At 44.5% G+C, this 27,711-nt stretch overlaps 1 protein-coding gene across 2 annotated transcripts; it reads left to right on the top strand.

Annotated features, from left to right (window-relative positions):
* Positions 1-6,054: 6,054 nt before the first annotated feature.
* Positions 6,055-24,749, top strand: LOC116986190 (protein FAM110B-like). 2 transcript variants are annotated; one of them, XM_033041466.1, is made up of 2 exons: positions 6,055-6,302; positions 22,668-24,749. In XM_033041466.1, the coding sequence occupies exon 2, from the start codon at positions 22,881-22,883 to the stop codon at positions 23,862-23,864; it is 984 nt and encodes a 327-aa protein (XP_032897357.1). In that variant the 5' UTR covers positions 6,055-6,302; positions 22,668-22,880; the 3' UTR covers positions 23,865-24,749. The 2 variants fall into 2 exon arrangements, with proteins under 2 accessions (XP_032897357.1, XP_032897358.1); XM_033041467.1 differs by having other exon boundaries at positions 6,288-6,381.
* The last annotated feature ends 2,962 nt before the right edge of the window (positions 24,750-27,711 follow it).

The following is a 27,711-nucleotide window of genomic DNA, read 5'->3' as shown; positions in this document are numbered from 1 at the left end:
CAGAATCTTTGGGATACGAGAAGTTTTGACCTCGATAATAGCTAACGGGAATGTAGTCATCCACGTGGTAAAACCTCAGGTGAATTGCGATAAATATTTGAAGCAGAGGTAAGTATGTGAAGAAACAAGGAACTGCAGATGTTGGTTTACAACAAAAAAAAGATACCAAGTGCTGGACGAAAACAGTGGGTCAGGCCCTGGAGAACATGGATCGGTGATGTTTCAGGTCAAGGCCTTTCTTCAGTGACTGTAAGGGGGATGAAAATAGAAGAGAGGGGTAGGACAAAGTGCTGCCTGTAATAGGTGATCACAGGCAAGGTGCGGGGGGGGGGGGGGGAGGTAGGCAAATAGTTGGACAAAGGCCAGAGATAATTTAAAAAAAAGTGGAGGCAAAAGGATTGAAGAGCAGCAAATTGTGAAGCCAGAGGAAGGAATATAAGTGGAGGGGGATGGGGGGAGGGGGATGGGGGAAACAAGTGTGAGGCCAGGTTGGGCATAGGAGGGGGAAAGGGGGATAAGAAAGGTGGCGTGTGGGGGAGGAGGGGGAGGGGAGGGGGGGGGGGGAGGGGGGGTGTAAGAGATTATTTAAAATTGGAAAAATCAATTTTCATACTGTTGGCTTGTAAGTATATCGGGTAAGGACATAAGGTTATAAGCCAGCCAATATAAAGTGCAGATTAATCAAAGAGTGTCGGAGTGTGGTCTTTGTTTGCTCTTCCCAGGGGAAGCTCTGCTAACATCCGACACAATTGCCCCACTTTAGTTTAGTTTGGAGATACAGCATGGAAAACTGGCCCTTCGGCCCAACGAGTCCGCACCGACTAGCGATCCCGGCATATTAACACTACCCTTTACACACTGGGGACAATTTTTTTAACATTTATTCCAAGCCAAATAACCTGCAAACCTGTATGTCAAGTCAAGTCAAGTCAAGTCAGGTTTATTCGTCACATACGCATACGAGATGTGCAGTGAAATGAAAAGAGTGAGCAAAAAAAACTACAAAACACAATGGAACAGAATCACATATTCACATATTACATATTTGTAGGAGGAAAAAAAAGTGTGGGAGGAAATCAAAGATCTCGGAGGACACAGAGAGGACCCACGCAGGACACGGAGAGAAAGAACAAACTCCGTACAGACAGCATCTGTAGTCAGGATTGAACCCAGGTCTCTGGTGCTGTAAGGCAGTAGCTCTACTGCTGCGCCACCGTGCTGCTACTCTTATATTTATTTTCTATCTATAAATCTAGAAAGAGCGCACCGCCAAACTCAGGGTGTGTAGAACTGTCGCACTACAGTGCTGAGAACTATATTCTGCACTTTGTATCCCGACCCCACCTCTACCTACTGTATTTGAGTTTGACTGGATAGTATTTATATATAATATGATCTGATCTGATTGGGTAGCATGCTAAACAAAGCAGTTACTGTACTCTGGTACACGGCAATTAGAAACCTAAATCTGAATGTTCTCCCAGCTAGGCTTGTGGAATCTTAATTGGTAGCTGTAGGAGGAGCATGCAAATGTGCACATTTTTTATATCATAGGGTGAATTAATATATATGGGTTTATTACCTTGTATTATACCTGATTTTAGAATAATAATGAAAGGTGCATAAGTTTAGTTTAGTTTAGATTAGTTTAAAGATAGACTCAAAGTACTGGAGTAACTCAACAGGTCAGGCAGCATCCTTGGAGACAAAGGATGGGTGATATTTCAGGTAGGAACCTCCTTCAATTTAGTTTATTTAATTTAGGTTAGTGTTTTTTTCTAACATGTAAATACTGATTCTGTTCTATCCTGTTCTGTAGTTTTTTGCACAATCCGGAGGCATTGCCACTTTCATTTCACTGCACATCTTGTATGTGAATGTGACAAAGAAAGTTGACATGACTTGCGTTTAGTTTAGTTTAGGTTAGTTTAGTTTAGTGATACAGGCCCTTTGGCCCAGTGAGTCCACACCGACCATCGATCACCCGCTCACACTAGTCTTATCTTTATCCCAAATTCCCATCCACTTCCGACACACTTGGGGGCGATTTGCAAACCCGCACGTTTTTTTGGATGGTGAGACCCGGGCGGAAAGACACGGTGAAGCATAACCGTAGTTGCAATCCACCTACCATGGCAAAGCCCCCTCATTTCTCCAATGCTTTATATCTCTGAATCGCACCTGAGATATATTTAGATTTATTTGATCATTTACGATGAACATCCCAACATTGGACAATGAGGTCAGACAGAACCATGTAGCATTTCAAGAGAGTCGAGAGTGTTTTATTGTCAGGCAGAACAATTAAATTAAATTGGCGACAACAGAATATGTAAACAGAGTACAATAAACAATATAATCGCGGTCAGGGGTAGAACATGGAAACTCCACAAGGTCAGCACCCAAGGTCAGGATTGAACCCGGGTCTCTGGTGCTGAGTGGCAGCAGCTCTACCAGCCGCCTTACAATAGTTGGATACTATCTCAATACTCTTGCCACACTGACAGATCCCACAACTACATCAGGAGCAATGGGACATCTGGTGTAATGTAAAGCACTTTGGTCAACGAGAATTGTTTTTAAATGTGCTATAGAAATAAAATTGACTTGACTTGACTTGACTTGGTGTGCGCTTTCACACTTCTATACCTTTTGTCCGATGGGAGAGGGGAGCGAGGGAGTGGCCGGGGTGCGACCCGTCCTTGTTTACGCTGCTGGCCTTGCCGAGGCAGCGCGAGGTGTAAATGGAGTCGATGGAAGGGAGGTTGGTTTGTTGCCAAGGTTGTAGTTATGTTAACAAATGGTTCTCTATGGTTATAAACCCTTTGAGTGTGTAAAGTCAACACGCCTTCAGAGAGGGACATCAAATCCCTCTGATGGTTTTAATCTTTTGCTACAGCTTTGATTTATTCAAACAAGCCGTTCCCTGGGATTTTTAAAAATTGCATTAAAGAATGCGACTCCTCCTATTTGTACGATCAGATATATTTTCATAGATATTAAAACCTTGAATGAAACGAACAAACAAATGGTGTACAGATCCTGTTTCAGATCAATGGGTAGCTGAATTGTGCTACATCATTCTAACTACTGTATACAACTTTGCTGTTTCAATTCTGTTTTGGAATATCAATCTGTGTATGGCCCTCATTATCTTTGCCCACCATTTGCTTAACAGCCCACCCCCCTCACCTGTATCCACCTCTTATCTGCCACGCTTTGTCCTGCCTCTCCTCTCTTCCAGCTTTCTTCCCCCCCCCCCCTCCCCCCTCCCCCCTCCCTCTACAATCTGTCTGAAGAAGGGTCTGGACCCGAAATGTCACCTATCCATTTTCTCCAGAGACGCAGCCTGACCCGCTGAGCTACTCCAGCACCAATGAAATTTGATACTGTAGCTCTTTTGGTTTTGAACTCCACGATTTGCATTTGGCTCATCAGTCTCCTGTACAAGCTACATCCGTCTGTAGCTCTGACAGTGACTAATAAAGGATACGAGAAGATAGTTCCACGTCAGTTAAATGTTTAGGTGACAAACAGTAGTGGGCGGGAAATATGTGAGGATCTTTTTTTGTGTGAATCACCTTTAAAAGCACTAAACCGGATAAGACCAACTTCAGACTTCCCTTGTTTTTGCGCGTAGACCAAGCACTCAAAACGCCAAGGGCTGGAGGAACTCAACAGGTCGGGCAGCATCTGGAGAGTGAATGTACCAATACATTGCTTGCCCATTCCCTCCACAGATGCTGCCTGAGCCGCTGAGATCTTTGTACTTAGGTTAAGATCGCAGCATCTGCAGTCTAATGTGTCAACTACACACTCAAATCTGCCTCCAATTTTCGAGAAGGGCCTAGACCCGAAACGTCACGAATTCCTTTTCTCCAGGGATGCTCCCTGACCCGCTGAGTTATTCCAGCTTTTTGTGTCCACTCCTTAAAGGCTCCTTAAAAAGCACTTTAAAAAAAAAGCTTTTTAAAAGAGGGGGTGTTTCTGTTTGGAGGGCCAAATTTGGCTTTGGGTCTTCAGAAAACCAGCTCCCAGCTCCCCAACCAGTTAGATAGCTTATTGTTAGATGTTGTTAGATACCTTCTAACAGGTGTTCAGATGTTTGTGGGGACGCTATAGATAATAATAATAATAATAATAATAATATATCTTTTATTGTCATTGCACGTCAGTGCAACGAGATTTAGTGTGCAGCTCCACTGATGTACAAGAAAGGTAAATAAATACAATACATAAATAAGCAAGCTGAATTGATTGACGTGACCATCTGAGGGAGACTGTCCAAAGGGGGTGGGTGGGGGGGGCACTCATTAGGGCCGGTTCAGAGCCGCTATAGCTCTTGGGATAAAACTGTTCCTGAGTCTGGAGGTTCGGGCGTAGAAGGCCTTGTAACGTCTGCCGGAGGGAAGTAGTTGAAACAGACCGTGGCAGGGGTGTGATGAGTCCTTATGGATGCTGAGGGCCTTCCTGAGGCACCGCGTGTGGTAGATGCCCTCCAAGGCTGGTAGCTCTGTCCCGATGATCCGCTGCGCTCTGTTGACGACGCGCTGAAGAGCTCTCCTCTCCGCCTCCGTGCAGCTGAGATACCACACAGAGATGCCATACGTTAGTATGCTCTCTGTGGTGCAGCGGTAGAACGTTGTCAGCAGCTGTTGGGGCAGACCAGTCTTTTTTAATGTCCTCAGGAAGAACAGTCGTTGCTGTGCCTTCTTGACCAGCGCGGCGGTGTTTGTGGACCATGTGAGGTCTTCTGAAATGTGAGTGCCCAGAAACTTAAAGCTGGACACTCTCTCCACACTTTCCCCATAAATGGAGATTGGGGCATATTCTCCAGAATGGGACCTCCTGAAGTCAATAATCAGCTCCTTGGTCTTGGAGGTGTTTAGTGCCAAGTTGTTATTGGCGCACCAGTCCGCCAGGTTCTGCACCTCCGCTTGTAACCCGCGGAGGTGTAGAACCCGCTTGTAACCTACAACTAAATCTAGTTGAGTTTAGTTTAGAGATACAGCGCGGAAACAGACCTTTCGGCCCATCGAGTCTGCACCGACCAGCGATCCCCCCCCACATTAACACTATCCTACACACACACACACTAGGGACAATTTACAATTTAACCAAAGCCAATTAACGTCTTTGGAGTGTGGGAGGAAACCGAAGATCTCGGAGAAAACCTACGCTGGTCACGGGGAGAACGTACAAACTCCGTACAGACAGCGTCCATAGCAAGGATCGAACCCGGGTCTCTGGCGCTGTGAGGCAGCAACTCTACCGCTGCGCCACCGTGCCACCATAAATAAATATTTTTCCAACTACCTCTGCCTTCTCTTGGTCAGTCTGCTGAATTATATGAGGGGGGGGGGGGTGGGGGGGGGGTCTTGGAAGTGAGAATAGGGGGGGGGGGGGAGAGGATTGAGAAAAGTGGAAAAAAAAGAAACTGATCTTGGGAACGGGCGGGTAAAACTGGAAATAATGAGAGAGGGGAAAAAGGAGGGAAGTAAAGAAAGTGTTGGCCCGCTCCACCCGACCCCCCTATGTGGTGGACCTGAGCGTTGACAGCTGACAGTATTTGGCACTTGCCCATCTAGACTGGGCGAGGAGTGGGAGTGGGAGGGGGAGGTGATCCTGACATGGGGGGTACCTGTACAACAGAGGCATCTCTCTCTCTCTAGGTCTCTCTCTCCCCCTCTGTCTGTTTGTCTCTCTCTGTCTCTGTCTTTGTCTGTCTGTTTCTGTCTCTCCCCCTCTATCTGTCTCCCTCTCTGTCTGTCTCTATCTCTCTGTCTGTCTCTCTGTCTGTGTCTCTGTCTGTCTATCTCTCCCTCTCCCTCTCTGTCTGTCTCTATCTCTGTCTGTCTGTCTCTCCCTCTCTGTCTGTCTATCTCTCCCTCTCCCTCTCTGTCTGTCTCTATCTCTCTCTCTGTCTGTCTCGCCCTCTCTGTCTGTCTCTCTCTCCCTCTGTCTCTCTCTCTCTCTCTCTCTCTCCCTCGGCCTCTCTCACACACACACACACACACATCTTTGCATATTCAAACCAGACAGGCGGCGAGAGGGGGAAAAAAAAGTAAACGAAACGGTTAAATCCTCTGATAGGTTGCTGTCCCCGCCCACAAATTAGCAGGAAATGAGTTCTTTGTGGGGCGAGCAGCATATGAAGGCAGTCCACACAGGCTGGGGGGGCAAAGCCGCACTTGCACCGTCTCGTCTGCCACTCGCCTTCATCGCTTGTGCTGGTGTCGGATCAGCCCAGACCCCCGGGGTATCGCTGTGGCAAAGTGTGTGAGGACAGGACTCTTTTACAGGTGAGGAAGGTGTCACACTGTACGACCAAGGGCTCTCCAGTCCACGATCGAGCTGGTTAGTTTCACCGTGGGATCACTGGTTAATTCCAGGTATATGGGGGGGGGGGGGGTTGTGAAGTTCCCCCTATGCTGTACGAAAGATTTTTATGCATGGTTTAATTTACCCTTTCTCCAATCTTATTCTCTCATAGTTTCTTTTCACCGCGAGTACTGACTCTAATTCACCAGCGGCTATCTAGGTGTTCCTTGCTTCTGCGCCTCGTCCTAGTAAAACTATTTTTTGTATGTCCAGCCCGGGACATTGAGCCTTGGTTGGCTAGTTTATCTGTGGGAGGCTTCGACCAAACCGTGCCTTCTTCGTCTATCTCCTTTGTTCCTTGATGTTGTGGGTGCAGTGAAATAGGACGCCCATTTCTATTCGTTATTTCAGGTGTTACCTGGTGCGCAGGTGAAATCTTTCCATGTGGTTTGTTTATTCCTGCTACATGATTTAGCTCGAACTGCGATAGCTTGTCAAGGGCAAGTTCACATAACGTCGCCCATTCCTTCTCTCTCTCTCTCTCTCCAGAGGCACTGCCTCCCTCACCCGCTGAGTTAACTCCAGCATGTTGTGCCTGCCTTCAAATTCCCAGCCCGAGCTGAGACCTAATATGGAGCCTTAAAACACATCAACTAGAGAGAGAGAGTTGCGATTTTGGAGGTTTTTTTGTCCCCCTCGAAGGAGCCGTGAACTCGGGTCGTTCAAAAAGTGGACTAAATCTATCGAAGATGGGACACAAGGTCCCGGAGTAACTCAGCGGGTCAGGCAGCATCTGTGAGATGTCAGGTTGAAGAAGGCTCCACATCCCAAACGTCACCTATCCTGGGTTTTTTTTCCTCTCTCCATAGATGCTGCCTGACCCGCTGAGTTACTCGAGCACTTTGTCTCTCTCTGTAATGTAAACCAGCATCTGCAGTTCCTTCCTACACTTTGTGTCTATCTTTAGTATAAAACCAGTATCTCCAGTTTCTTGCTATCAAATCTTTCAATCAAACCGCCACTAAGCAAATTGTACGGCCATTGCCAAATTTCTAGCTTGCAGGCTGTCGCTGTGTGTGACTTAACCGCCAGAGTCAGTCCACCGGACATCAGTGACTGTACTTCAGCAGTACTGTAACATGTTTGAGTTGAGTCTTGTCCGAATAGAACAGCGAGTTCTTCATGAAGCCAATATATTCTGACAGATGTAACAGATATGAAGCCAAGGCGTGGACCGAATGTGTAGGAAGGAACTGCAGATGCTGGTTTACACCGAAGAGAGACACAGAAAGCTGGAGTAACTCAGCGGGACAGAGAGCATCTCTGGATAGAAGGAATGGGTGATTGAGTCTGAAGAAGGGTCTCGACCCGAAACGTCACTCATTCCTTCTCTCCAGTGATGCTGCCTGTCCCGCTGAGTAGTTACTCCAGCGCTTTGTGTCTGACGTTGACTCGGTGACCAATTGATCTATTGGAAAAGTTTCTAGGGATGTCAGACCCTATCTATTTAAAAAAAAAAACAACCTAGAACAGTACAGTACATTAACAGGCCCTTCGGCCCACAATGTCCATGTCGAACATGATGCCAAGTTAAACTAATCTCTGTCCACACGGGATACATATCCAACCATCCATTGTGTATGGGGAGAAGGCAGGAATGGGATACTGATTGTGGATGATCAGCCATGATCCCAGTGAATGGTGGTGCTGGCTCGAAGGGCCGAATGGCCTACTCCTGCACCTATTGTCTATTGTCTAATGCCTAAGTGATCTAAAAGCCACTTAAACTGTAACGTCCAGGTTCAGGAACAGCTACTTCCCTACAGCCATGAAGCTATTAAACACTACAACCTCAAATAAGCTTTGAACTACAATTTATTATTATTATAGTACTATTGTTTGTTTTTTGTGTACGTATGTGTGCGTACATACATACATACATACATACATACATATGGGTGTATATACACACTGAATGTTTTTTCTCATTTATTATATTGTTTACAGTGTGCTATGTTTACATATTCTGTTGTGCTGCAACAAGAATTTCATTGTTCTATCAGTGACCTATGACAATAAAACATTCTTGACTCTCGACTATTGTATCTGCCCCCTTCACCACACTTGGGATGGGGGTGGAGGCAGATTTCATTGAAACTTGGAGTAACATGGAGGAAAATTCCACCAAATATGCTGCTTTCAAACCCGACAGCAAACTAACATATTGCAACTTGAAGAGATCAGTAGACATCAAAACATTTGCTTGGGAAAGAAACTGCAGTATATTCGCTGTGTTTATTACAAAATAAGGACCACATCTTTGATTGTTGAAGGATCCTGACCAGAAAGGTCACCTCCCCATGTTCTCCAGTATTGCTGCCTGACCTGCTGAGTTACCCCAGCACTTTGTGTCAATCCTTTTGTATCAAATCTTTCGTAGATGACTAACCATCTGGGTAGGACTTGCTATTAAAAAATTGATGTCAACGCGCACTTTTTTTTAAATATGGTTCACTTCTTTGAGAAGAAACATTATTACAAGATGCTTCGCACTCTTTGTTTATAGAGGGCTAGTTGAGATCAGTTGAAACAAGCAGGGATCTGTTGCAGTGAATATCCTGGAATATCTCCTGTTATCAGAAGGGTAGCAGGTCACCTCTGGAATCTTGGGTCACTAAGTTCATGGTGTTAATTCTAATGGTGAACCGTCTACTAATATGTTCCTTAACCTTTGATGTATTCACATTATCACTCAGTCGGCAGATTGGCCTAGGTTAATGCAACTATTTGTGTGATTTTTAATTATTTAAGACTTTCGACAAACAGATTCAGAATGGCAACATTTAGTTGCACTCCAGTGGGACCTAGTGGTACATTGTAGGGTTTTGAATAAATAAACAGTTAAGGTTTTGCTTGTCTGGGAAAGGGACAAATACTGATATTCCAAATTGTTGGCCTAGATTTAGACTTGGAAGGTAGACAAAAGTGCTGGAGAAACCCAGCGGGTGCAGCAGCATCTGGAGCGAAGGAAATTTCAACATTTCGGGCCGAAACCCTTCTTCAGACTTGGAAGCTTGGCTTCACCAGTTTGCCACCAGCCATAGTCATACAGCATGAAAACAGGCCCTTCGGCCCCACTTTCCCATGCCAACCCAGCTTCCCCGTGTCAGAGGCTTTGGGGGGAAAAAGGCAGGAGAATGGGGTTGAGAGGAAAAGATAGATCATCCATGATTGAATGCCAGAGTAGACTTCATGGGCCGAATGGCCTGATTCTGCTCCTATAACATGAACCTAGATGCCCCATCTACATTCATCCCACCTGCCTGCCTTTGGCCCACATCTTTCTAAACCTTTCCTATCCATGTATCTATATAAATGTATTTTAAATGTTGTTATAGTACCTGCCCCAACTACCCCTTCTGGCAGTTTGTTCCATATACACACCACCCTCTGTGTGGGGGAGAAAGTTACCCCTCTGGTTCTTATTATCTTTCCCCTTTCACTTTAAACTAAGGGTTCCCAACCTGGGGTAAATTTACCCCCCAGGGGGTACATTTCGCCTACTGAAGGGGTAAATTTGTTGATTCTGGATTTGTACATATTTTTTCTCATTGACTGACTGTGTTTGGTTCTAGTATACCGGTATCTGTTCATTAGCTGTTCATAAATAAGTGAAATACCATTGTTATCTGCTACTGAAGTTGCCATGGGTAAACGGGATGAAAAAGGTTGGGGAACCCCTACCTTAAACCCGTGCCCTCTGAATCTTGATTCCCCTACTCTGGCTGAAAGACTCTGAGTTCACCCTAAATATTCCCTTCACCATTTTCTGCACCTCCATAAGATGACCCCTCATCCGCCTGCGCTCAGAAAACCTGATGAAGATATTTGGATTTTTAGCTCCATATTCATGTAGACACGAGTGGCTTGGCATTATTGGTCTGTGGTCAGAGATTTTAATGAGGAGCAAGGAAGATGCACGATTTGGACCCTCTAGGACGGTGACTGCTGATTCTTTGATATTGTAGTCTCTTCTGGAATATCAAATAGTGTGAACTAGAATTAAACACTTTTCTCTGGCACCTACTGTCAAATTTGTCCAGCCCTCATAGAACACCAAAAGGATGGAAGTCCCCTTTAGTTATCCCTACTTTGGTGACCTTGTTTGCAGTAAGACCTTGTATAACACGAACAGGGGTGGTATCACTCTGTTTCCTATGAGGGTGTGAGCTATGCTACAAAACTCCCTGTAATTTGAGGTTAGTTAACTGACTCAATTTGATGGGCTACATGGCATCGTGTATGGGAAATAGAAACACGATGTCATGGCAGATATAGTGGGTATTGGTTGCAAAATGTGAGTCAGATTTGTCATTAACATTCCACGTCTAGCTGTGTTGTGTATAGTTTAGAGATACAGCATGGTAATGGGCCCTTAGAAAATAGATGCAGGAGGAGGCCATTCTGCCCTTCAGCCCACTGGTCACCCATTTACACCATTTCTATGTGGAGGAACTGCAGATGTTGGTTTAAACCAAAGATAGACACAAAATGCTGGAGTAAACTCTGCTGCCTGACCCGCTGAGTATCTCCAGCATTTTGTGCCTACCATTTCCAGCACCAGTATTTTGACCGTTCAGTGAATTTGGGTCTAAACGTAAGCTGTTGCAATCGCTAACTTAAAACAAATGTGCTTGCATCTCTTTCAAAAAGAACAAATATTTAAAAAGCATGTGGCGATTTCCCCGAAACAATTAGTTGCCATGAGGAAACCCCCTGAGGGAGCGACCTGGCAGATGGAAGAACAGATCCACCCTCTGACTAGGCGCAGATTCGACCCAATAATCAGGGCACTAATGAAAACATATCAATGGCATTGTGAGTGAGATCTGTGAACAAATACTTGAACATCTACATATGTTTGGAATGTCCTTTTATCTTTCTACAGCTTAGATTGATTTGTTTGTAAATGTACAATGAGATAATACCCGGGAAACAGGGCTTTGTGTGACCAGAAAGTGAAACTACAAGGATTGTAAAAGCCAGCATGTTGTTGTGTTGGATTTAGGAGGGGGAAAACGTATTTAGAAAATGAAATGGATGAACACTGGCGCAGTGGTCGAGTTGCTGACTCGTGGCGCCAGAGACCCGGGTTCGATCCTAACTATACGGAGTTTGTACGTTCTCCCCGTGACCTGCGCGGGTTTGCTCTGAGATCTTCGGTTTCCTCCCACATTCAAGGTGCACCGGTTTGTAGGTTATTTGGCTTGGTATAATTGTAAATTGTCCCTAGTGCGTGTAGGATAGTGTTGGTGTGTGTGGGGATGGCTGGTCGTTGCAGACTCGCTGGACAGAAGGGCCTGTTTCCATGCTGTCCCTAAACTAAACTGTGGGACAGGGGAGTTCTAGGTCACATTTGATAGGATAATTAAGAGTTGATTCTTTCATGTGCAAAATGTCAATTAGCCATTTAGTCTGACTAGGTTACATTTACACATGAACTGATCAGAACTGGACAATGTGGTGCAGGGAATGGTTGTTGAGATGGCATCGTTCTTGGAGTTCCTACAACTAGCTTTAAATGCATTTAAAAATCAAAATCTATGGTTACAAAACATTGTTCGATGAGTTAATGGTAGGTCAGAGCAGAGTGTATTCGGCACCTAATAATAATATATTTTATTGTCATTGCACATAGGTGCAACGAGATTTAGTATGCAGCTTCCATTCGATGTCATAACTTAAACAACTAAAATTTAGATACCCAGAGAAGCATGATTTATATTAAAAAAAAGACAGTAAAACAGAAACCGTATAAAGCGCCGGGTCGATGTGCGATGTGACCATCCGAGGAAGACAGTTCATGGGGGTGGGGGAACTCAGCAGGGCTGGTTCAGAGCAGCGATAGCTCTGGGGATGAAGCTGTTCCTGAGTCTGGAGGTGTGGGCGCAGAAGGCCTTGTAACGTCTGCCAGAAGGTAGAAGTTACATTGTTTGACGTATGGATGAATATTTTTAAAATTAATTTGCTGATTTCTACAAATCATGTTGAATTATTTTGTGCATAGAAAGCGCTTAATATCAAGTGCTCAGAATATGTGGAGTGTTTAATAGTCTTATGTAACAACAACAGAACAATGACATTCTTACTTGAAGCAGTTAAAGGCCCACAAATGCAACACACACTAATACAATAATAAAAATTGTTTTAATAAATTAATAACCGTAGTACTAGTTGGAAAAAGAAACAAAGTTTGTGGTGCAACTGAAGACACTTCGTAGTTATAACATAAAAAGAAAGCGAAAGGCCATAAAGATTTAACGAAAAAGAAAGGAAGAGAAACCTGTTTCAAAAAAACAAACCTAAAATAGTTAAACATTCCAAAGAAAATGAATAAAACCTGCAATTAAAGGGATCAGATGCCATTTAACAGAAATGTAAATAAAATTGTATTCGAGAAGTATAGAAAAGACAGGAAAGTGATCACTTGCATCTTCAGAAAATTGATGAGGGGGTGATCATACAGAGCTGTATAAAATCATGAGAAGAATAGATTGGGCCGAAGCACAGAGTCTCTTGCCCAGGGCAGGGGAGATTGAAAACCAGAGGACATATGTTTAATATGAAAGGGAAAAGATTTAATAGGAATCTGAGGGGTAATGTTTTCACACAAAGGATGATGGGTGTATGCAACAAGCTGCCAGAGGAGGTAGATGACATAGAGACTATCGCAACGTTTAAGAAACAATTGAACAGATACATGGATATAGGCCAAATGCAGACAGGTGGGACTAGTGTAGCTGGGACCTGTTGGGCTGGAGGGCTGGTTTCCACGCTGTATCACTCTATGACGATGGTCTAATTAATCAAATTTTACCTGGAAGTAAAATACCACAATTCAAAATGGTAATATGGCAGGATGTAGTGGGAGTATCTTTTTAATTTTCCCCTAAAGGGACATGAAGCCAATGATATGTTGCCTAACTCTGACCACAATCTGAGGCCTTCACCAATGTTTGAGGTAATTGCGTAGATTTAATTAACAAGGCACACATGCCAGATGGGCATGTCACTGCAGATGCTGGTTTCAGAAAACTGGAAATAGGACACCTTTGGCAAGCAGTCATCTTTGCAGCTGACTCCATTATCAGTGGTCTTAAGGGAGGCAGTTTGATATGCTGTTTGATTTTTAAATGTTACTAGACCAAGTGCAGAACTGTTGGGTCTGCTCCCCTAACACACCCGTTCCCTACCCATACCCCCCACGGGAGGTGTAGTCCTCATATAGGATGAAATCTTCACTGCTAGCCAAGCCATTGTGATGTCATCAGTTGAAGCTGGTCGTTTTAAATTCAAAGTCTTTTGATTAAATAAAAAACAACTTTTAATCAGTAATGAGACGAGAATAAGTCGAGAAATAAAGCATAAAATGTTCCGTGAAGGTGAGGGGGAAAATAACAATCGGAATATGTTAAAAATGTAATCGTTACCGCGTTGTGTTTTTACGAAGATGTAAAGACGACCACATATACACACGTACAAGATTAGACTTTTAATAAGTATATATGATAAAGTTTGTTGGATTGTCATTCAACTTCAAGTGCAATTGCAGACAGATGTATAAATGTGGATGAGGTTTACATTTAAGATATGTATTCTAAATGATACCAATCAATGCACAATATTTCAATCTCAAAAGGAACCTGTAAATGGTTCTTTTGGTTTCAAGTTCAGAGTTACCGCACGGAATTAGGCTTGTTGGCCCACCGAGTCTGCAACGACCAGCGATCACCCGCACATCCTACACACTAGAGACAATTTACAATCTTTACTAAAGCCAATTAATCTACAGATCTGTACGTCTTTGGAGTGTGGGAGACTGGAGCACCCGGGCGAAATCCAGGCAGTCACGGGGAAGAGATATAAACTGTACAGAGAGCACCCGTGGTCGGGATCGAACTTGGGTCCCTGGTGTTGTAAGGTGGCAACTCTACCGCTGCGTCAACGTGCCACTATCAAGTTGGTGAGAACGTTTGCAGTCTTGTTACTGCGACTGGCAGAAAGGGTCACATTCTTCTCTAATGCATGTAATATTTAGTTATGCAGCAGTGAATTCAAACACTAGCTGGAACAAGCTGCAACAGAATTATCATGATTGATATTTTGTGCAATAATGTTTATTTTCCAGCTGGTTGAAGACAATTAGTTGGGAATGTTTTCTTTTGGTAAATAATCTGGAGATTGTCGCTTTGCAGACTGCACCGAGCTGTCGAAATAGAAACGGGCATGATGTCGTGTTATGTGACTTGAACATGAATTATTTAGTTGCAACATTATTCACTGGAGTAATTCCTCTTTCATCTTGTTTTACCCTCTTTTTTTGTTCAGCAGATATTGAGGATCAAAAGAGCTTTTATCTTTTTACATGTTCCTGTTATCTCCTTGGGCACATGAGAGAGATTTTCTCATTTTTCCTTTATGCTTCTTCCTCAAGTGTTGCTGAAATGTTGTTGGATTTGATTGTAACTGTCGAGGTAATGGCAGGAGGGAACTGCAGATGATGGATTAAGCCGAACATTAGACACAAAATGCTAAAGTAATTTAGCTGGACAGGCAACATCTCTCGATACAAGGAATAGGTGTCGTTTTGGGTCGAGACCCTTCTTCAGGCAATCTATCCAGAGATGCTGCCTGTCCTGCTGAGATACTCCAGCATTATGTGTTTATATTCGAGGTAATGGCAGACTACAATCATCCAAATACAGATTTGTAATTGTCTTTAAAATTCTTTGTATTGCTTTTATTCTGACACTGCATAAGTAGTTCAATTTTTGGGTTGGGTTTCGAAATACATCTTGGAAACGGGCCCTTCGTTCCACCCAGCCCATGCTGACCGCCAATCACCCCGTTCACACTAGTTCCATGTTATCCCACTTTATCATCCACTCTCTACATATTGGGGGGACAAATTTTTTTTTGGAGCCTAATTAACCTACGATCCTGCACATCTTAAGTGTGTGGGAGGAAAACAAAGGCATCGTGAGGAATCCCGCACGGTCACAGGAAGAACGCGCAAACTCCACTCGGATAGCATCCGAGGTCGGGATTGAACCTGGGTCTCTGGCGCTGTGAGGCGGTGGCTCTGCCTGGTGCACCAAAATGGAAACCCAAGCCAGACCATAAATTCTTTTGTGTTTAAGAAGGAACTACAGATGCTGGAAAGTCGAAGGTACACAAAAATGCTGGAGAAACTCAGCGGGTGCAGCAGCAGCTATGGAGCGAAGGAAATAGGCAACGTTTCAGGCCGAAACCCTTCAGACTGATGGGGGGGGGGTGGCAGGGAGAAAATAGAGGAGGATCCTACCCTTCCTATCTCTCCCTCAGCCCTCGGGCTCCTCCTCCTTTTTCCTTTTTTCTCCCCGCCCCCACCCCCCATCAGTCTGAAGAAGGGTTTCGAAACGTTGCCTATTTCCTTCGCTCCATAGATGCTGCTGCACCCGCTGAGTTTCTCCAGCATTTTTTCGTACCATAAATTCTTTTGTCGGACAGCAAGTCTGGAGAACATAGATTTCGGGATGTTTCCCGACCCGAAACGTCACATATCATCCATGTTCTCCAATGATGCTGCCTGACCTGCGTAATTCCAGCCCTTTGTGGCCTTCCTTGTGTTGGTTCCGCCACTGCAAGACAAGCATGAAAAATTAAAATGATTAATGGAATGGATTAGGGAAACAGCTATTTTCTTTGGTGACGAGTTGATAATAAGGTGACAAAGCATTAAAATCCGAGCCAAGTTGCTCTGGGGTATTGTCTAGCACTTTGTCACACAAATTAATGAAAAAGTCAGAAACTCCTCATTAAATAAGCTGAGGCCAGGCCAATTGAGAATAACACAACTGAGTCTGATAAATTTGTTGTGGTGGATTGCATTAAGGCAAACCAGATAAAATGGTGTTGTGTGCTGATCAATCATGATCTAATTAAATGTCGTAACAAGCTTAAGGACCGGAAAGGAAAACTTTTTAAAATTCTCTTTGTTGCACAACCCAGTGATTGGAATACAACACTGTTGGCTTTACAGTTGCTGTGTGAGGTGTGTGCAGACTTTCAATACTGGGAGCTTTTTTTGGTGTATTTAGGCCATAAGTGATGGGAGCAGAATTTAGGCCATTTGGCCCATCAAGTCTGCTCTGCCATTCAATCATAGCTGATCTATCTCTTCCCTCTTAACCCTATTCTCCTGCCATCTCCCCATGACACTTGTACTAATCATGAATCTATCTCTGCCTTGAAAATATCCATTGACCTGGCCTCCACAGCCTTCTGTGGCAAAGAATTACACAGATTCACCACCCTCTGACGAAATAAATTCCCCCTCATCTCATTTCTAAAGGGATGTCCTTTAATTCTGAGGCTATGACCTGTAGTCCTAGACTCTCCCACTAGTGGAAACGTCCTCTCCACATCCACTCTATCCAAGCCTTTCACTATTTGGTAAGTTTCAATGAGGTCCGTTCCCCCCCCCCCCTCGTCCTTCTAAACTCCAGCGAGTACAGGCCCAGTGTCGTCGATTGCTCTGATGAAGGGTTGAAATGAAGTGGTTCACAATCTATCTCCTTTCATTTGTCCCTTGTTCAAGAGAGAAATCTCAGTCAAAAGTCTATCCTAATCATCACTACTAATGATTTGACCAACCACAGTGGTGAACTTGTAGACACAAGAAACTGCAGATAATGGTTTACAAAAAAAAGAGAATGTGCTGAAGCAACTTGGTGAACATTTCTGGAGCATCTCTGGAGAACATTTTGGGTCGGAACCCTTCTTCGGACTGATTGTCTGTAAAAGTGATACAGAATAAACTGATGGAAAAAATTGTTCACCAACAATAATGCAATTCTAAGTAGAGGGCTGTGAACAATCTTCCTCACTAACTTTGCAAGGAACTGCAGATGTTGGTTTATATATTTTAATTTAAAAAAAGACAAATTGCTGGAGTAACTCAGTGGGTCAGGCTGCATCTCTGGAGAACATGCCTATGTGACTCTTTGGATCTGAATAAGGGTTCTGACTCAATGTCACCAATCTAAGTTCTCTAAGTGATGCTGCCTGACCAGCTGAATAACTCTAGCACTTTGTGTCGTTTTTGGAATTGTTGGAGCTGTGCTCAGCTAATCATTCAAGAATATAAAGAAAGGAGAGCGTGGCCAAACACTCATCAATAGACAATAGGTGCAGGACGAGGCCATTCAGCCCTTCGAGTCAGCACCGCCATTCAATGTGATCATGGCTGATCATCCTCAATCAGTACCCCATTCCTGCCTTCTCCCCATATCCCCTGACTCCGCTATTTGTAAGAGCCCTATCTAGCTCTCTCTTGAAAGTATCCAGAGAACCTGCCTCCACTGCCATCTGAGGCAGAGAAATCCACAGACTCACAACTCTCTGTGAGAAAAAATGTTTCCTCGTCTCCGTTCTAAATGGCTTACCCCTTATTCTTAAACTGTGGCCCCTGGTTCTGGACTCCCCCAACATCGGGAACATGTTTCCTGCCTCTAGCGTGTCCAAACCCTTATCACCGCCATAACCCAAACAATCTTATATGTTTCAGTGAGAATCCCTCTCATCCTTCCAAACTCCAGAGTATACAAGCCCAGCCGCTCCATTCTCTCATCATTGAGGTGTACCTGTGTCATCAGTGAGGTGGTGGCACAGCGGTAGAGTTGCTGCCTCACAGCGCCAAGGACCCAGGTTCGATCCTGATTACAGGAGCTGTTTGTACAGAGTATGTGCATTCTCCCTGTTTTCTCTGCGTGCTCCGGTTTCCTCCCACACTCCAAAGACTTGCAGGTTTGTAGGTTAATTAACTTCTGTAAATTGTCCCTAGTGTATAGGATAGTGCTAGTGTACGGGGTGATCGCTGGTTGGTGCTGACTCGGTGGGTCGAAGGTCCTGTATCTCTGAAGTCTAATGGGCCTGTCCCACTTAAGCGACTTTTTCGGCGACTGCCGGCACTTGTCATAGGTCAGTACAGGTCGCCGAAAATTTTCAAAAGGGAGATGCAGAGGCCTTGGAAACATAGAAACGTAGAAAATAGGTGCAAGACTAGGCCATTCAGCCCTTCGAGCCAGCACCACCATTCAATATCATCATGGTTGATCATCCAAAATCAGTACCCTGTTCCTGCCTTCTCCCCATATCCCTTGATTCCATTGACCCTAAGAGCTATAAATCAAACTCTCTCTTGAAAACATCCAGTGAATTGGCCTCCACTGTCTTTTGTGGCGGAGAGTTCCAATCTTAGATTTTGGTGATGAGTTTGGAGGGGATGATAGTGTTGAACACCGAGCTGTCGATGAACAGCAGCCTATTCTATGTGTTCCTGGTATCTTGATGGCCCAGAGCAGTGTCAAGCCAGTGAGATAATATCCACTGATGTCCTGTTTTGCCGAGAGGTAAATTGTAGCGGATTCGGGTCGTGTCGGAGGCAGGGGCTAATTTGCAACTTTTTCAAAGCACTTCATTACAATGGATGTAGGTGCCACTAGACTTCTGTGACGTGGATATTTCCTGCCTTTCCTGCTGAGAGAATGGAGCAGCTGGGCTTGTACACTCTGGAGTTTAGAAGGATGAGAGGGGTTCTCATTGAAACGTATAAGATTGTTAAGGGCTTGGACACACTAGAGGCAGGAAACATGTTCCCGATGTTGGGGGAGTCCAGAACCAGGGGCCACAGTTTAAGAATAAGGAGTAAGCCATTTAGAACGGAGACGAGGAAACACTTTTTCTCACAGAGAGTGGTGAGTCTGTGGAATTATCTGCCTCGGAGAGCGGTGGAGGCAGGCTCTCTGGATGCTTTCAACTGAGAGCTAGGTAGGGCTCTTAAAAAAAAAAAAAAAAAAAAAAAAAAAAAAAAAAAAAAAAAAAAAAAATAGCGGTCATAGAAACATAGAAACATAGAAACTAGGTGCAGGAGGAGGCCATTCGACCCTTTGAGCCAGCACCGCCATTCATTGTGATCATGGCTGATCGTCCCCTATCAATAACCCGTGCCTGCCCTCCCCATATCCCTTGACTCCACTAGCCCCTAGAGCCCTATCTAACTCTCTCTTAAATCCATCCAGTGACTTAGCCACCACTGCCCTCTGTGGCAGGGAATTCCACAAATTCACAACTCTCTGGGTGAAAAAGTTTTTTCTCACCTCAGTCTTAAATGACCTCCCCTTTATTCTAAGACTGTGGCCCCTGGTTCTAGACTCGCCCAACATTGGGAACATTTTTCCTGCATCTAGCTTGTCTAGTCCTTTTATAATTTTATATTTTTCTACAAGTTACCCCCTCAACCTTCTAAACTCCAGTGAATACAAGCCTAGTCTTTTCAATCTTTCCTCATATGACAGTCCCGCCATCCCAGGGATCAATCTCGTCAGTCGGGGGATATGGGGAGAAGGCAGGAACAGGGTACTGATTGGGGATGATCAGCCATGATCACATTGGCCATTTGGCTCGAAGTGCCAAATGGCCTACTCCTGCGTCTATTGTCTATTGTCTATTGTCCATTGTCTATTGTCTATTGTCCTTCTAATAGTATTCGAATTCTCCTCTGAACTAGTATGAGATGCGTTGTGAAAGAAAAGAAGCCACAACAAACTAACGATTAGCCCAAGGATCTCCTGTCGGGCTGTTCATCCTGTAGTAGGATCAAATTCTAAAATTTGTGCTCTAAACCCGTGCTTAATGGCTAACATGACGATTTCTCCTTCAGGTTAAAGATATCATTGTCTTGCTGGCTCGGATAATTCTAAGCTCAAACCCCATGCCACTACCTTGATCACATAACTGAGGTTGATATTTGAGTGTAGTAGTGAAGGACAGTTTTTTTTTAAAGAGATGTTAATCTAATGAAAAATTCTGCAACACTAGTCACAGAGCAGTGATATTTCCTAGCGTTCTGGCCAGCATCCACTCTTCCCTCAACATTTTATAGAGCGTGTTGGCGCAGTGTGGTTCGCAGTGGCGTGGTGGTGGAGTTGTGGCCTGGCAGCGCCAAAGACCTGGGTTCGATCCTGCCTAGGAGCGCTGTCTGTACGGAGTTTGTACATTCTACCTGTGACCGCATGGATTTTCTCCGGGTGCTCTGGTTTCCTCCCACGCTCCAAAGACTTGCTGATTTGTTGGCTAATCTGGCTTTGGTAAAAAATGTAAATTGTCCTTGGTGTGGAGGAGGATGTTGCTGGAAGAGGTGATCGTTGGTTGGCATGTACTCGGTGGGCCGAAGGGCCTGTTTCCACATTGTATCTCTAAAGTAAAAGCTAAAGAAACAGGCCCTTTGGCCCATCATGTCCTTGCTGACAAAGATGTCAAGCTGAGTTAATCCCATTTGCCCCCCTTTGGCCCCTGTCTTTGCAAACCTTCTCTATTCATGTACCTAATGTCTTTAGAACTGTCTTCTGGGCTTGCTCTGGATGCTCTTTCCATTTCTCCACCTGTAAGCCTTGTTGGTTATCTAAAGAGCAGAGCAATATTTGAGAGCAGCATGCACACAACTTCACAATCATTGGGGAAAAGTTAATGAGAATCTCCAAATCCAAAAGTGATGTTTAGTTTAGAGATACAGCGTGGATACTTGAATGCATTTTGATAAACACCATCAATACTTGATTGTTCAAAAGGGAACTGCAGATGCTGGAATATCGAAGGTACACAAAATTGCTGGGGAAACTCAGCGGGTGCAGCAGCATCTATGGAGCGAAGGAAATAGGCGACGTTTCGGGGGACAATGTGTGTCTCAATAAGTGACCATCGCTGGAGGGTTTTGGACTCTGAAGAAGGGTTTCGGCCCGAAACATCGCCTATTTCCTTCGCCCCATAGATGCTGCTGCACCCGCTGAGTTTCCCCAGCAATTTTGTGTACCATCAATACTTGATTGTTCAGTCAAATCTATCAGCATTTTTATGGAGTTTTGTTATGTCTACAGTCACTGCATGTTTCTTCTTGCTATTAGTAATTGTGTATTACGATTATTGCATTTTTGTGCAATGCTTTCAGATGTTCTAGGAATGGGAAAGCCAAGTGCTTATAAATGTGTATAATTTTGTTTTGCACCTTGTTAACAATGGCCTAACTTGGTAAAGAGATACACAAGGAACTGCAGATGCTGGAATCTTGAGCAAAAATCAAAGGACTGCAGGAACCCAGTGGGTCAAACAGCAATTGTGGGAAGAATGGATAGGCAATGTTTTGGATTAGGATCCTTGGAAACGTACAGTTTGGAAACAGGCCCTTCGGCCCAACCTGCCCACACTGGCCAACATGTACCTTCCACACTAGTCTTACTTCATTCGGCCCATCGAGTCTACTCATTGCCGATCTATTTCTCCTTCCTAACCCCATTCTCCTGCCTTCTCCCCATCACCCCTGACACCTGTGCTAATCAAGAAACTGCCTCTGCCTTAAAAATATCCATCGACCTGGCCTCCGCAGCCTGATGTGGCAATGAACTCCACAGATTCACCACCCTCTGACTAAATAAATTCCTCCTCGCCTCCTTCCTAAAGTAATGTCCTTTAATTCTAGGCTGTGTCTAATTCTTGGCCCGAGACTCTCCCACGAGCGGAAACATCCTCTCAACATCCAATCTATCACTTGCCTGCATTTGGCCCAAATCCCTCTAAACCTGTCCTGTCAATGTATCCATTCTGCAAACGTTATAATGTGATCTTGGTTATGGTGGTGGTTTGATTCCAGTAGAGTAATCCATGTTTGGCAATGCATTTTGGGATGGTGTATGGGGTTCCCTTCAAGGGGGACAACGTGTGTCTCAATAAGTGACCATCGCTGGAGGGTTTTGGATTTTAAGATCCCCCTTCCAAGATGGTGCACAACCCAAGCGATAATTTGCTGCTAGCCACAGAAGCAGATATACAAATGCCCCTGTCCCAATTGGGGAAACCTGAACGGAAACCTCTGGAGACTTTGCGCCCCACCGAAGGTTTCCGTGCGGTTCCTGGAGGTTGCAGGTATTGGAAGCAGGTAGGGAGACTGACAAAAACCTCTGGGAACCGCACGGAAACCTTGGGTGGGGCGCAAAGTCTCCAGAAGTTTCCGTTCAGGTTTCCTAAGTGGGACAGGGGCAAAACTCTTATTACGATCGTTCCACACTCTTAAATCTCTATTGCCCTAGCAACATTTCTTTCTTTATACACTGTAAATGGCTCAATATAACAATGGATTGTCTTTCCGCTGACTAGATAGCGCGCCACAAAAGCTTTTCACTGTACCTCGGTACACGTGACAAAGTGAACTGTAAGTTTAAAATTGATATTGATATTCCTTTATGCTTTTACAGAAAATCCCTGCTGGCTGGAGGCAATCGCAAAGACTAGAAAAGCAACTTTCAAGCAGAACCAAGAATCTGACGAGTAATTTGCAAAACTGGGAACTTTATTGATGCATTTTTATCTGGTTGGATTCAATGCGAGGTATGATGTCCCAGTAATGATGTGTGCAAGTGGATTCTAATTCTTGACCCTGATAACAAGAAGCAGAAAGAGCAAAGGAAATGCTGCAACAAGTGTCCGGCACGCCTACTTTCACCGCCCCCATTCCTTTTCGGATTCTGAACAAGGGGCCAGATTATTTTCGAAAGCAGTTGGAGGGCAGTAGCAAGAAGCCGAGTGCCGTGGAGAGGCTGGAGGCCGATAAGTTAAAATATGTGAAGAGTCAACAGGTGGCAAGTACGCGACAGGAGCCAGTGAAGGCGAGTGAACCGGTCCCGTTACCGATCATCAGACGGACCCAGCAAAGTGCCAGGAAAACCTGCAGCGCTGGTGCTGGCAGAACGGACAACTCAGACTGGAGAGGGGCTTTAAACCTGGAGACTCTGAGAAACCTGATGCTCGCCTGCGAGACGCCGACCAAGCAGTCGATCGGCGAACAGGCGGGCAATCCCAGCTCTGGGAATCCACGGGGATCCCAACGGGGGAAGGAGCCGGTGAACAGCCACGGGAAGGAGCTGCGGAGTGCCCTCCTTGTGCCGGCTCACAACGCGGCAGTGAGGCGGGTGGACGTGCGCCCCAGTGTGAGCAGGTGTGTCAGGACACCGCCCTGCCCGTCCATGTCCAAGTCCAGACTCGTGTCCTCTTCCAGCTCCAAGGGCTCGTCGTGGAGGCTTCAACCCGAGCTGAGCGCCCGGCAGCAGCTCTCCCTGCACCGGTCCAAGTCCGATCTGAGTGACCACTATTCCCGGGTCAGCGCCAACCTGGAGCGGTTCTTCAACTACTGTGGCCTGGATCCCGAGGAGCTGGAGAATGTAGGGATGGAGTGTTTGGCCAGAGCCAGCTCCGACATCGTGTCCCTCAAGCTCCACAGCGCAAGTAACCTGAGCTCGGAGTACGGCCGCTCCCAGTGCAGCAACGCCATCGAGGAGAAGCCAAGTGAACGCATCCCCTATGGGATCTCCATCATTGAACGCAACGCCAGGGTCATCAAGTGGCTGTACAGCTGCAGGGAAGCGAAGGAGTCTCGGAGGGTGTCGCCTGTATAAGGCAGGAGGAGATACCAGGTCAATGGGAGAAGCTGAAACTGTGACTTCACGATCTTATCCTTGATGTAGGATTTGCCACTTCATTGGGAATGTGAACATTTAACTTGTGTTCATTACTGCCACTGACTGCTACTCTTTAAAGACTTTTTTTAATAAAACTTGTAAAGGGCTGTCCTTGTGTAAACTGTGAAAAAGACTGCACAATTTTTGAAACTTTGAATTCCATTTTGATACGTTTTAGGTCTGTTGAGATAAACTGAATGATTTGGGTGAATTTTATAACAAAAAAACAAAGATCTTCAGAAATCATCTTTTGAACAACAAATCTGAAATGGGACAAATCTGTGTAGATTTACTACATTTTGATGCCTAACGGTAGTAAACAAAATATGATTCAAATATGCAGCAGGCCATTGTCATTTCAGAGAAAAGGATAAAACATGGGTATACACTTTTTATCTTGGTGAAGGTTGTCCGAAATAAGAATATCATTCCTGTTTTAGACACTGATTTGCTGTTTCAAACTTAAAATAATTAGTATTACCCTTTATCTGGTAGCAAATGTACTTTTATCTGGAGATTAAAGTTATCTTTATTAAGTCTATGCTGTATTTATCACTTGTCAGTATCTCATTTTCTTAATACTGAATCTTTGACTGTTATGTATTTTTTAAAAGACTACAATTGGAATATTTTGCTACTTTAATTAAAGGTCAATAGCTGTAAGCATGAAAATACAATATTGTTGTATTTTGCCTCTAGAGTGGACATAATATTATCAGAATTGTTATCAATAATATATATACTATGTCCAGCAAAATTCAGCCTACAGTTTGAATCTGCTTTATGTTGGTCAATAAAGTACTACCAATTGTTCTAAAGTGACTGCTTGTAAACAAAAACTTAAGATACCAAATGGCTGGATTAATAAATCTGGAGCCAATGAGTTTAAAATTCTGCCACAGCAGTTTGAAAATTAATATTTTTATAAATTAATAAGTTGGAATTTGGTAATAGCCTTGGAGATAAACACAAGGCAGAAAGTGCTGGAGTAACTCAGTAGGTCAGGCAGCATCTCTGGAGAACATGGATAGGTCATGTTTTGGGTTAGGATCCTTGTTAAGACTGAATGTAATGGGGGGGGGGAGTTGGGGCAGGACAAAGCCTGACGAGTGATAGATCTTTACAGGTAATGGGGGGGGGGGGGGGTTGATTAGCAAGATGGTTGGACAAGGTCAGTGATTTGGGGGGGGGGGGGGGGTGAGGAGAAAGTATGAGATCATAATATTAGGATAGAAGATGTGAAACCTGAGGAAGGAATATAGACAAAGGGAGGGAGAAATGAGTTATAACTAACTAACATTATACAACAGTGGTTCATAGATTATGTATGTACTTAATCTATGAACCACTGTTGTATACCATTAGTACCTCCACCAATATAAAGCACTTTGGTCAACGAGAGTTGTTTTTTAAATGTGCTATAGAAATAAAAGTGAGTTGACTTGACTTGAGTATGAATCCAGGTGGGTCACAGGGAAGAGAATGGGGTAGGAGGTGGGGGCTTTGTAGGTTAGTTGACCAAAATTGGAGAATTCAATGTTCATACAGCTGGGGTGTAAGCCACCCAAGCTGAACGAGGTGATGTTCCTCCAGTTTGCATGTGGCCACTTTCTGGCAATGGATGAGGCCTAGGACAGAAAGGTCAGTTGCAGGAGGAAGTACCCGGGGAGAGGCTCCTTGAGGTGGGAAGGGGCAAGTGAACCAAGTTGCAAAGAGGTCCTTCTGCAGTTGTACAGAGCCCTAGTGAGACCACACCTGGAGTATTCTGTGCTGTTTTGGCCCTCTAATTTGAGGAAGGACATTATTGCTATTGAGGCAGTGCAGCGTAGGTTTACAAGATTAATTGGCGGTACTGTCATATGCTGAGTGGCTGGGCATGTACACTCTAGAGTTTAGAAGGATGAGAGGTTATCTTATTGAAACATATAAGATTGTTAAGGGTTTGGACATGCTAAAGGCAGGAAACGTGTTCCTGATGTTGGGGGAGTCCAGAACCAGGGGCCACAGATTAAGAATAAGGGGTAAGCCATTTAGAACAGGGGTGAGGAAACACTTTTTCCACACAGAGTTGTAAGTCTGTGGAATTCTCTGCCTCAGTGGGCAGTGGAGGCCGGTTCTCTGGATACTTTCAAGAGAGAGCTAGATAGGGCTCTTAAAGATAGCAGTCGGGGGATATGGGGAGAAGGGGTACTGATTGGAGATGATCAGCCATGATCACATTGAATGGTAGTGCTGGCTCGAAGGGCCAAATGGCCTACTCCTGCACCAATTGGCTATTGAGTTTCAGAAATAGCATTCTCTGCAGAAGGCAGAGAGGGGTTTGGAAGGGAAGACGTGACTGGTGGTGGGATGATGCTGAAGATGGTGGAAACGTCAGAGAATGATGTGCTGGAAGCAGAGGCTGGTGGGGTGAACGGTAAGGACTGGGGGAGCTTTCCATGAGGGGGAGCAAGAGAAGAAATACAGAACACAGATGAGATATTGGTGAAGGATCCATCTATGACAGCAAGGGGGAAATCCACATTTACTAAAGAAAAAATACTTTTTGGATCTTGCTGGTGAGACAGACATTCACGATAAACTACAAGCAAAGAACTGAACTTTATCCACACCTATTAATAAAAATAACCCCAATCACAAGGAGTGCTGGCTGATTATACCACTGAGTGAAACAGCTCGCATATCAAGAGTACAAAATACCAGCTATGGAATAATTACAAGAGGGAGTTTGGATCCATTGAATACTCTTGATAATTAGTTGGTATTGAAACCTAACAGCACTTTTCCTATGTGTACTCAATATAATTTTGTAATGTAAAACTGGTGGGGGTAGCAGAACATAAAGAACAAAGGATGTCTCCAAATTTATTTTCCACCATCTCGAGGTTTAGTTTGGAGATACAGCTTGAAAACAGGCCCTTCGGCCCACAGAGTCCACACTGACCAATGATCACCTCTGCACTAGTTCTATGTTATCCCAATTTTGCATCTGACACACTAAGGCAATTTACAGAAGCCAATTAACCTAAAAACTGGCACGTCTTTGGAATGTGGGAGGTAACCGGAGCGCCTGGAGAAAACCCATGCGGTCACAGGGAGAACGTGCAAACTCCGGTCAGACAGCACCTGTAGTCTGGATCGAACCAGAGTCTCTGGTGCTGTAAGGAAGCAACTCTGCACCACTGTGCCGCCCGATAGATTTCAACAGATTTCTTGTGCTGTAGATAGCACATTAATCTAGCATAATGGCATACTCTGCCCAACACGTCCATATACAGATCACTGAATGAATAAATGATATTGCATGATTTATTGGTGCAACATGGAAACAGTCCCTTCAACCATCAGAGTCCACAATGACCATCGATTATCTGATAACTCTCGTTCTGTTATCCCACTTTCGGGTCGGGACCCTTCTTCAGGCATGCGTGCACACACATGCATGTCTGAAGAAGGGACCCCACCCATAAACGTCACCTATCCGTGCCCTCCAGAGATATTGCCTGACCTGCAGTTATTCCAGCACTTTATGTTTTACTGTATCCAATTAGCTCTGTGATGACTTCAGCAGCTGAGATAATGCTTCATGTTGTATTCATACTCAATGCCACGTCATCATTTGTCACACATGGCTTTTACAAAAACATAAGTCAACTTCCTTTCATATTGCAGGAATCCGTCCTGAACAACACCGTAATCCCAGCCCCACCCTATCTTCTCCACCAGCCTACTTTTATCTAGCCTCCTGCCAATAGCTTTGTCACAGTGTTACAGTCTTCACATT

The sequence above is a fragment of the Amblyraja radiata genome, chromosome 23 (genome assembly GCF_010909765.2).
Source record: "Amblyraja radiata isolate CabotCenter1 chromosome 23, sAmbRad1.1.pri, whole genome shotgun sequence".
Classification (NCBI taxonomy): Eukaryota; Metazoa; Chordata; class Chondrichthyes; order Rajiformes; family Rajidae; genus Amblyraja; species Amblyraja radiata.
Note: the sequence above shows the minus strand (reverse complement) of the source record. Positions and strands in the feature narration are given on the sequence as shown.

Bases quoted from the DNA above. Each gene is read 5' to 3' on its own strand.
- LOC116986190 (XM_033041466.1), top strand. From the start codon at position 22,881: ATGCTGCAACAAGTGTCCGGCACGCCTACTTTCACCGCCCCCATTCCT.